The 10,873-nt window shown below is 53.3% G+C and overlaps 1 protein-coding gene across 4 annotated transcripts; it reads right to left on the bottom strand.

The window, feature by feature from the left end:
• Positions 1 to 4,741: 4,741 nt before the first annotated feature.
• LOC138813267 (zinc finger protein 574) lies at positions 4,742 to 10,235 on the bottom strand. Of its 4 annotated transcripts, none has more exons than XM_070001601.1 (2): positions 10,096 to 10,235; positions 4,742 to 7,680 (listed from the first exon to the last, which is right to left on the bottom strand). In XM_070001601.1, the coding sequence occupies exon 2, from the start codon at positions 7,658 to 7,660 to the stop codon at positions 4,970 to 4,972; it is 2,691 nt and encodes an 896-aa protein (XP_069857702.1). In that variant the 5' UTR covers positions 7,661 to 7,680; positions 10,096 to 10,235; the 3' UTR covers positions 4,742 to 4,969. The 4 variants fall into 4 exon arrangements, with proteins under 4 accessions (XP_069857702.1, XP_069857712.1, XP_069857693.1 ...); XM_070001611.1 differs by lacking the exon at positions 10,096 to 10,235 and adding an exon at positions 9,773 to 9,812; XM_070001592.1 differs by lacking the exon at positions 10,096 to 10,235 and adding an exon at positions 8,521 to 9,726.
• Between the last annotated feature and the right edge of the window lie 638 nt (positions 10,236 to 10,873).

Genomic DNA, 10,873 nt, shown 5'->3' with positions numbered 1-10,873 from the left:
AAGGCACCAAATACCTCATTGAACTTTAATGTTAAAAAAAAAAAAAAGGAAACCAAATATCGTTGGCTGGGGGCCAGCCAGGGCAAGGGGCTGGGGGGGCTGAAGGGAGCCAGGGCTGGGAAAGTGGTGGGAAATCCTCTCCCCCACCCCCACCTGCCCCTTCCACTCCAGCCCTCCCCGTGTCAACTCCGGGAAACAAAACTATCTCATTGTTTTTATTTTGTGGTCTGTACAGAGCCTATGTCCGTGTGTCTGTGTGTGAGAGAGAGAGAGCGTTGGGAGGGCTGGGGAGCTTTGCGTGGGCATGGGGAGGGAGACCCCAGGCCAGGCTTGGGCTAGCATAGATGTCGTCAGGTGGAGGCTCAGGGGCCTGGGCTTAGAGAGAAGAGGTGAGTGGACTGGAACAAAAACTCCTTTTACCTTCTCCCTGACCTCCTACCCTAGTGGTGCGCCTACCATACTGGTGGGCCTTTTAATTGTGCCAAAAAAAATTAAAATAAAAAAAAATGCCAGTAACTAAACCACTTCTCTCTGTTCCCTTCTGGGGGACAGGGTGGAGGGCTGAAGAGGAGGAGGGATCTGGGTAGGGATGGGGATCCCAAGGCTCTGTGGAAGTCAGGGCTAAGATCCAGAAGGAGAAGGTATGAATTTCCCACACATCGATCTCCTCCTCGGGGAAGGTCAAGAGCGTCTCCAAGCCAAAGCATCCTGGGAAGATCCTCAAGGAACCTGCCAGGTTGGGGTGACCTCTTGACCTGACCCATTTTTCTCATCCAGTCCACTCCTAGGGTGCCTCTCTCTTCCTCTAGGCCAGGGTAGGGGGACTGAGTGAGATAGACAACAAGATTGAGACACGCGGGCCCCACCTGTCTGAGTGGGAAAGGCAAGTGGGATAAAGTGGAGATAAAGGCCTCCAAGAGAAAAAAGAAACAAACCAAAGATTTAACCATTAAAAACCCACAGACAACTCCGCTACCTTTTTATACGTTGGGAAAAAAAGTGAAAAAAAAATAAAAATATTAAAAAAAATTACACAAACTCCAAGCTGCAGTTCCTTCGTGCGGCTTAAACTTTGACCTCAGCAGTCTCCAAAGCAAGACGACGATGACAAAGGTGGAAAAAAAAAAAAAGGAGAAAAAAGAAAAAATAATGTATATTTTTAAGTATTTGTCCTTGAGATGTTAGCTCCTTGCTAAACAAACCAAAAAAGAGGAGCAAAAAAAAATTTTTTTTGAGAAGTATTGCTGAGATGGAGACAACTTATTTACTATGTCTGTGAACCCTCCCTCTGCCTCCTTCCCCTTCCTCTCCCCTTTCCTCTCCTCTAGCCCGGCTGCCCTTCCCTAAACCTGTCCCACAAGCCCTGGGGGGCTCGGTATTTATTTATTTATATAACTGCAGGGTGACTGGATAGACAGGCCATCTTTCATCAGCAATTCCAGCTCCTTGGGGCCTCTTAGCCCACTACTGCCACCATTACTTCTTAAATCCAGGGCTGCACTGGGACAAGGTAACCACCCAGCCTTGTAAAGATCTGATTGGTTCAGCTCTTTTATTGGGGGGGGGGGCTCTCTCACCTATTTACTTGAATGATTAGGTTGGAAGGTGGAGTGGAAAGAGACCTGGTGAAGGTGGCATGTAGTGGGCAAGGGAGACCAAGAAGCGGCATCCAAAGAGTAGGCCCTGGAGCAACCTGCCTTTCCTCCATTCCCATCAAGTAACCCCCACTTTCAGTTGTCTCACCCCTGTGTTGGTAGCCCCTCTCCTCCCCTCCCGTTCCCCCCTTCCCTGTCTCTTCTCGTGGTAGCGGGTTAGCGTTTCAGTGTTCTTAACTCCAATCTGCTTGTTCATTGTACAATGTGCTTCTTTTAAGGCCCCATTTTTGTAACTTGAGTGTGTCATTCATCCGAACAAACATCAAAAAATAAAAATTTTAAAAATTGTACAGAGAAATGATGTCTGTTTCTTTTGGTCTGCTAACTGAGAAGGGTATGAAGTAGAAATAAACATGTAAACTGGGGAGGAGACTTATTTTTGTTCAAACACTGAATGTTACAGAACTTTTTTTCATCAGCCAACTAAATCTAGTAGGCACTGATGGCTTACACCTACCTAGTTTCTCAGGAGGCTGAGATCTGAGGATCATGGTTCTAAGCCAGTCTGGACAAAGTCTGTGAGACTCTTATCTCCAACTACCTACCTGTCTAGTATAGCTCAAGTGGAAGATTGCCAGCCTCGAGGGACAGAGTACCTGGCCATGAGTTCAAGATCTTTGAACTCAACACAATTTGTACATAGGGACTATTCTCAGAGGTCTACTATAGGCCTCAGAAAAGATCACTCCATTGTCACAGCTATTTTTTTATTGTAAGCACTTTTATCCTATGGCTATCCAAAGTACCCTTAGGTTTTTGTTTTATTTTCCCCACTCCATTCCAGTATTTTTTTGGTCGGTCCTGGGGCTTGAACTCTGGGGGTTTGAGTGCTGTCCCTATGCTCTTCAGCTCAAGGTGAGTGCTCTACTGCTTGAGCCACAGTGCCACTTCTGGTTTTCTAGTGGTTTATTGGAGATAAGAGTCTCACAGACTTTCCTGCCCGGGCTGGCTTTGAACCACAATCCTCAGATCTCAGCCTCCTGAGTAACTAAGATTACAGGTGTGAGCCACCAGTGTCCGGCTCAGTCCTTTTTCTTAATTGAACCTGATCTTGTTGTTGTTGTTGGTTGTGGGGCCTGGGCACTGTCCCTCAGCTCTGCAGCTCAAGGCTAGTGCTCTACCACTTGAGCCACAGCACCACTTCCAGATTTTTCTGCTTATGTGGTGCTGAGGAATTGAACCCAGGGCCTCTTGCATGCAAGGCAAGCACTCTATCACTGAGCCACCTTCCCAGCCCCTCAACCTGATTGTTTATTGTAAGGATGAATCTTCTAATCATTCTAAGTACTTATTTGACAGGACTTTCAGGACTTTACAGTTTGAGAGGGGTTATTCAGGAATGAATTTTCTCCAAGGCTCTAGGGAGATGCGACATTCTGGAAGTGGCACAAGTACATCCTGCAGGGTACCCAGTTATTTAGAAGACAGTCCCCATGATCAACATGCTTGACAAAAAACTACTTATGAAAACTTCTCTTCATTAGGAACTGTTAGGACATCAAATAGGTGAGTGGGTTTTTCTTTGTAAAATGTTTAGTCCTGACTGCTAGGCCTAGTTCTACTTAATGCCTATATGTTCTTGGTCTTTCCTCTTTCAGCCCTCTTCTCGTGCAAGCAACAGATTGGTGATTTTCAAACAGGCTCCCAGGGCCTCAATGCCCACAGGAAAATAGGCTCAGTAGGGATAGGTCTTGGGCCTCCTTTTCCACAAGCTTTTCAATACAGCCATCTTCTCTTAAACCTCTTTGTAAGGACTGAGAATATGGCTTAAGTAGTATAACACTTGCCTAGCAAGCATGAAACCCCAAGTTCAATACCAAGTACTGCACAAACAGCCAAGAGCTCTTTCCAACAGAAGGATCTGGCGTAATGAGTGAGGGTGTCTCAAGGCTAGCACAGCAAGAGCATTCCCACCCACACTGCCCATCTCCTGTCTCTAACGCCCTTCTCTGACTATGTAAAAGGAAGCAGAGTGGTGAGAAAAGGGTGATTAAAACAAACGAAACCAGACAAATTCAAGCTGAGTTGAACTGACCTTGGGCAAGTGCCCTTAATGTTTGACTTCAGAGGCCTTTCCTGCAAAATGTTCTCTTCACGGGATCACTATAAATGTTATTCAAAATAATGCAGGGCATATGACACAATCAAATACTGGTCAACCACCCAGCACTCCTCCCTGACAAGAAAAATCTAGTAGTGGAGCCAAAGTTCAACTCTAGGGGGACTTCAGGCACTTCCCCTATGATGCTTCCCACCCTAGTCCCACAGCTGGGTCTCACCCAGAAGTCATTCTCCTCTACAAGCCTAGAGACCATGCCCAATCTGAGTCTACACTCTGGGATCCAGTTAGAAAACTCTGGGGGTATAGCTATGGTCCTCATCCAGCCATAAGTGGAGGGACAAGGCTAGTACAATTCTCAGTGTGCTAGGTGCTGGTAGATCATGCCTATAATCCTAGCTACTCAAGAGGCTGAAATCTGGGGATCTCAGCCTGACAGGAAAGTCCATGAAATTCTAATCTCTGGGGCTGGGAAGGTGGCTCAGGGGTAGAGCACTTGCCTTGCATGCCTGAGCCCCTGGGTTAGATTCCTCAGCACCACATAAGCAAAAAGAAAAAAGCTGGAAGTGGCGCTGTGGCTCAAGTGGTAGAGTGCTAGCCTTGAGCTGAAGAGCTGAGGGACAGCGCCCAGGCCCAGAGTTCAGGCCCCACAACTGGACCCCCCCCCCCCAAAAAAAAGAAATTCTAATCTCCAATTAATCACCAGAAAATAAGAAGCAGGGTTGTGGCTCAAAGTGGTAGAGTGCTAGCCTTGAGCAAAAGCACCCAGAACAGCACACAGGCCCTGAGTTTGAGCCACACCTCAGGACACTGGCACATCTTTAAGCTTTTCCAGAAGGCTGTGAGGACCTCTAGTGGCCAGAGCGCGGGTTGCCCATACCTAGCACCAGGAGTCTCCTTTCTGAGCCAGCCTTGGGGGCAGGCTGCCTTTGCTTCAAGGTGCTAAGAATGCGGCCAGGCCAAGTCTAAGAAGTGTGGGCCCCGACTCCCAAATCCACCCTATAGCTGAGCCTGACCAAAACACATAAAAATGTCCAACTCAGTCTTTATTGACTGCTTCACTTTGCGGCCAACAAATAGGTGTGTGGGGGACACCTTTATGCAAAGCAAGGACCCCCAGAACACCCACCTAAGAGAATAGATCCAATTACAGCACTTACATGGTGGAGGGAGGGGAAAGGGTACAGTATATACAAACAAGGGGAAGCTAGAGAGGCCTTCGGCAATGCCATGTGGCGACATGGGAGTAGGGCACTCAGCCACTGATCTGGACCCCCTCAGCCTCAGCCAGAGGGTAGATCTCAATGGCCTCCACCAGGGGCAGGGCCTCCACTGCAGTCTCCATCACAGCCAGGCCAACAGCAGCCTCCGCCTCCGCCAGCTGCTGGCGCACAGCTGCCTGATGCTGCTGCTGGTGAGTCTTGCGATGCTTCCAGAGGTTGGAGAAGGAGCGGTAGCTCTTGCCACAGTCGGGACAGGAGTAGGGCCGTTCACCCGTGTGAATGCGACGATGTTCTGCCAGGCGCATGGAGATGGCGAAGGCCTTGCCACATACTTCACAGGCAAAGGGCCGCTCCCCGGTGTGCAGGCGCCGGTGGTCTTTCAGGTGTGTGCTCTGCCGGAAGGCCTTGCCGCAGTCGGGACACGGGTAGGGCCGCTCGCCCGTGTGGATGCGTCGGTGCACCTGCAGCGACGTCTCGGTGCTGAAGAGCTTCTTGCACTCGCTGCACTCCAGGCCCCGGCGTCGGGCGGGGGCTGCGGGGGCTGTGGAGGCAGCACCTCCCAGGGATGCGGGAGAAGGAACTGGTGTGCGGGTGGCTCTTGGGGCCCTGGGAGCTGGGGGCTCCTTAGCCAGGACCTCTCCGGGCCCAGCGGCGGCATGGGCTGCCTCGTGGGCCTGCAGTCGAGCAGCTGAGCCCACTTTCTTGCCACAGGTCCCGCACTCGTAGCGCCGGGGGGCCTGGGCAGCGGCAGCTGCACAGCGGTGCTCCCGCAGCCGCAGTGAGGACGGGAAGGCAGCTCCACAGGACGGGCACCGGTGGGGCTGACGCCCCGCGTGGGCCACGAGCTGGTGTACCTCCAGCAGCCGGCGCAGCAAGAAGGAGCGGGGACACTCGCGACACTTGTAGGGGTACTCGCCCGTGTGGTGGTAGCGGTGCATGAGCAGGCGGTAAGGGCGGTGAAAACGCACCCCACACTCCTGGCAGCGGTAGGGGAAGTGCTGGGCGTGGACCAGGCGGTGCTGCCTCAGTGTGGAGCTCTGCGTGAAGGCCTTGCCACAGTCCCCACAGCGGTAGGGCCGCTCCCCGGTGTGTGTGAGTCGGTGGCGGGCCAGATTGGCGGGGGAGTTGAAGGGCTTGGCGCAGTCGGGGCAGGGGAAGGGCCGCTCCCCCGTGTGCGTGCGCAGATGGTTCCGCACGTGAGACTTCTTCTTAAACATCTTGCCACAAATGCTGCACTTATGGCGCCGCTCCAAGCGGTGCACAAAGCGCTGGTGCCGGGTCAGCTGCAATGCCTTGCCAAACTCGCGGCTGCACAGGAGGCAGCGGTAGGTGCTGGGGGCAGCAGGCTCTGCTGTGCTCTCCTCAGACACGGGGGGCTCTGGGGCCTCTGGCTCTCGGGTCTCTGTGGGGGCTGGTTCGGGAAAACTGATGACAGGCTCCTCGGGTGGGACCGGCGTTGTGGGCAGAGGGACGCCCCCTGCCCCGTGGGTACGCCGGTGATAAAGGAACTTGGTGAGGTTGACGAAGGTCTTCCCACAGGGGCAGGAGTGCAGAGGGTTTGGGGTGTGGGCTCGCCGGTGGGCCAGGAGGAGGGCCTCCGTGCCAAAGGCCAGGCCACAGTCCACACACAGGAAGTGGGACTCGCTGCTGTGGTCGCCGAGGTGCTGATCTAGACTGGAAGGGCTGGGGAAGACCCGGCTGCAGAGGGGACACTTAAAAACGCCCTCGCGGTGACTCCGCAGGTGCTGCTGCAGTTGATGGGGTGAGAGAAAGATCTGGTCACAGGCTGAGCAAAAGAGTTCCTGGGTGGCTGTGCCCCCTGGCTCTGCGCTGCTGCTCCTCCGCGGCTTCCGCGCCCGCCGATCACGCCCGATGGTGTCCCCATTGCGCAGCTCATAACTATGATCAGAGGCTGGCAGGGCGTCAGGCTGAGACACCGGTACTTCTGCAGGCGAAGGGGTCAGGGTCTCGGGCTGCAAGGCAGGTTCTTCAGCCTCCGGGGCAGGAGCAGGAAAGTGGGTAGCCTGGTGCTCCAGGAAGTCGGCGGGCAGCTGGAAGAGCTGGGAGCACTCGGAGCACTTATAGAGGAGCAGCTCCACCTCTGTTACTACCTCAGTGGTAGTGGTGGCTGCAGTGGGGACAGTGACGCCTTCCACACCTTCTTCTGCCTTTCGGTATGAGTGTTCCACAGCCACACGGGCCTGGCCCACAGGGGGACCTAGGACAACTGGGGACCCCAAGACAACAGGGGCAGGAGCCTTGGTGGGGGTGGCCCGGAGGTGTGTCTGCCGGTGGTTCAGCCAGAGCTCCTGGCTGGCAAAGAGAGCCTTACAATCTACACACTCATAGTGGATGGTGCTGGAGCTTAAGGCGGGCGCTTTGGGGGGTGGCTCGGCTGGCACTGCCTCCTGGGGGGCCATCATCTTCAAGTGTAGTTCCTGGTGTTCCAGAAGCTGGCTGGGTGACATCAGCAGTTGCCCACACTCAAGGCACTGGTACTGGCTCTCCTGTACTAGAGTCTGATAGAGGCCGGTGCCTGAGGCTGTCTCTGTAGCCACTGTGACTCCAGGGTCGGCCACGCCCACCAGCTCAAAGTGCTGCTGGGGCACGTGGGAGTTCTGGTGCACGAGCACCTCCTCCAGGGATCCATACAGCTGGTTGCACTCAGAGCAGACATAGCGGTGTTCAATGTACAGGACTGTCTCCTCAGACTCCTCAGTCATGGCAACAGCAAGGTACTGGGCTATGAAAGGGACAGCATGGACAAGTGAGTCCTTACCAACTTTCCAAAAGTTTTGATCTGTTTCCCCTTTCAACTTCTCCCTTCCATTTCTCCATTCCAACCCCCTTTCTAACAACTGTTTCTTCCCTCCATGTACAATAAGAACATGGAACACAAAAAAATCTTCCCAGGGATTTTTTCCTAGGGGCTGTTTTTTCCCCCAAGCCAAACCTCTCCACTTGCATCAAGCTCCACCCACCAGATCCTGGTCCAATCCCCTTATCCGCCAAGCATCACAGCAGGCCCCCAAGGTTCTACCCAAAACACTGGACCTCTTCCTTTTCACTCACACCTCCTTCTAACAACTGCACCCCCTTGCCAAGATACCCAGCAGAAGCCTCACAAGGCCTTCTCGGCCACACTCCTTACCCAGATCACTCTAACTGCCCCAGTACCCTGCCACTTACATGGCGGGACCCCTCTCCTTTGCACTCAGCCCTTGCTAACTACCCACTCTCCCTCTGGTACCCACATTCCTCAAATCAAACCATTCTCCTAATCAAATCTATTTTTTCTTTTCTTTTCTGGACAAGATCTTGCTATGTAACTAACCCAGGCTGGTCTAGAAGTCAAAGTGCTCCTGCCTCAGCCTCACAAGTCCTAAGGTATAGGCTTGCACTTTTTAAGATTTTTAGGGGGAAGTAGTCCTGAGGACTTGCACTTTCTATAGGTGCTCTATCACCGGGCCCCATATCCAGACTTAGATTTAACCAGATTTAACCACCTCCCAATACCTAGACCCTCCTTAACAAATCAAATCCCTCTCCCAGATAATTCTGTATCCAGAACACCCAGACCCACCTTCACAAAAGCCTAATTCTTTCTTGAACCCAGACTTCACTCACCATCCTACCATATGCCCTCAGGGTATGGGGACACACATTAATCACTTCTCTGTACCAAGATAAAGGCACAATTCTAATTCCATCTGGGCACACAGGCACATTGACTTGAACTCCTTTAGGTATATAGCTACTCATTCCAGGATAACCACATCTCTTCCTACCAACCTATGCCCTTCCTTCTTTGCATAAAGGCCCACCCCATCCTTAACCTATTCCAGGAATACTAGGCTCTCTCTTCACAAACTATCCTTCTGCCTCACTCTCCCAAATGCTGGGATTACAAATCTGCACCTCCACACCTAGACTTTTTTTTTTTTTTTCCTATTTGGCAGTACTACTGTTGAAACTCAGTGCCTCATGCTTGCTAGGCAGGCAATCTACAGCTGAGCTATGCCTCCAACCCTTTTGTGAGCCATGTATTTTTGAGATCGGCTATCTGATCTGCTTATGTTAGGATTCCCATCATAGCAAAGGTGACAGGCTGCACATGAGCCAGCCTGGCAACTGCTTCAGAGGGATCACTCTCACTTTTCTGCCCCAGCTAGCCTCCAGCTGAATTCTTGATCTCAGCTTCTCTGCTAGAAAGGATTACAGTCACTGATGCCCAGTTTAACTTTTTCTTGTTTACAGTAAGTCCCATTCCCAGAGTTGAGAGCCCTCGATTTCACACCGAGACCCTTCTCACCAGGTCCCCAACTTCTTACCAATGAGGCATCGCATCTTCATCCCAAGAATACCCAGACCACCCCCTCTACGCAGCGTATGTCATCCTTCTCAACACCCTACAATACCCCAGGGATACCCAAATCTTCTTGTTGGCCTAGTTATCAGTACTTTAGAAAACAAAACAAATACATTTCCCTTCCGGCTCATTCTAGGGATATCTACAATGCACCTTTTACACATGAATGTAACTCTGGGTACAGACACCTGCCTGCAATACTCTCCAAAGGTACACCGTTTCCCCCCCCCTCCCCAAAGAAATAGGTATTACGCCTTTTTTTTCCCCAAGCCTGGATCTCTCTCTTATCTCGAAATCTTCTAACTACCTTTTCACACTAAGACCTCTCTTCCTGCCCTAATTCTCGCAGGCAAAAATAAGACTTTACCCCCCACCTCGGTTTAACTTAATTACTTTTCTCTAACCTAACCGCCCCCCCCACCCCCCGCCCCCGGGCTCGTCACCCCAGAACTCTCTAACCGTCCACCTTCCGTCCTGGATCGTTCAACCACCCAAGCGCCCTTAGCCCAGGCAGCCCTCCAGGGAGGGGCGGGGGGCAGATCTAAAACCACCCTCTTCCCACCCCGATCAAATCCCGGTTCTGCAGCCAGAGCCCCGCCCACCGCCCCCGCCCCGCCCCGCCCGGGCCCCGCCCAGCCGCCTGCGCGCTCGGTGGCCGTTGCTACCGCACCGCCTGGCGCGCGCCCCCTCGGGCCCTTCAGTAAAGCAGGCCGGGTGACGCGCGCCCACTGCGGGCGTGAGGTGGGGTGTGGGCCGGGCCCGCCCTCCGGACACCCTCTTAGCACTCACTTGCCTCCGTCGACTCGCACGCCTGGGGGCCCAGGCCCGGGCCGCCGCTGCTCCCCTAGCAAGGCCACTCTAGCCCTTCGTCCTCTCTAGCTCCCGCCGTCTCCTCTCGCCTGCTCCACAGCCTCGCTCGGGCCTTTCAACAACGCCCCTCCCTCCTTCCTCCTAGACAGCAGAGCGCGACCAATCCTAGCCCGCCTGACCGCCCTGCCGTTTGACCAATCAACACTCAGGATTCGGAAGTCTGGGCCAATAGTGTAGAGGGTCAGGATTCGTCCGCCTCCTTAAACTCTCCCTTGGAGAATACACGCCTCCTCCGCCCTCCTCTTGGACCCCGCCTCTGACGTCTCGAGAGGGCAGCGCTGAGCGGAGGACGGAGCGCGATGACGTCAGGGGACGGATTGACGGGCGCCATCTTGGGGGCGCCGAATGGGAATCGCGGGGAGAAGTCGGCCGCGGTGGCGCTCAGCCCTGGGGGGGCGGGGTCTGGTTTGGAGAGGGATAACTGAGATCCTGGGAACCCCAAGGGCCAGAGGGGGAGAGTGGATCAGCATTCCACATGCGGGGCAGTTGAGGGGAGACAATAGCAGCCTCATCGAGGGAGTCAAGTTGAGGCAAAACCTGGGTTCCAGATTGATTTTATTTTCTTTTTTTGTGTGTGTGTGTCGGCCGTGGGGCTTGAACTCGGCCTGGGCGCTGTCCCTGAGCTTTTTCACTCGAAGCTCTACCACTTTGAGCCACCGCACCACTTCCTATGTTCTGATGGTTCATTGGAGATAAG

Source organism: Dipodomys merriami, unplaced genomic scaffold (genome assembly GCF_024711535.1).
Source record: "Dipodomys merriami isolate MVZ:Mamm:240054 unplaced genomic scaffold, mDipMer1.0.p SCAF_106, whole genome shotgun sequence".
NCBI classification, from domain to species: Eukaryota; Metazoa; Chordata; class Mammalia; order Rodentia; family Heteromyidae; genus Dipodomys; species Dipodomys merriami.
The sequence above is the reverse complement of the archived record's forward strand: the minus strand, read 5'-3'. Positions and strand labels throughout refer to the sequence as shown.

Coding starts and splice junctions, on each gene's coding strand:
- LOC138813267 (XM_070001582.1), bottom strand. CDS start 9,290: ATGAAGATGCGATGCCTCATTG. Junction 7,681..9,268: donor GAAGATGCGATGCCTCATTG/GTAAGAAGTTGG, acceptor TCCCTTTCATAG/CCCAGTACCTTGCTGTTGCC.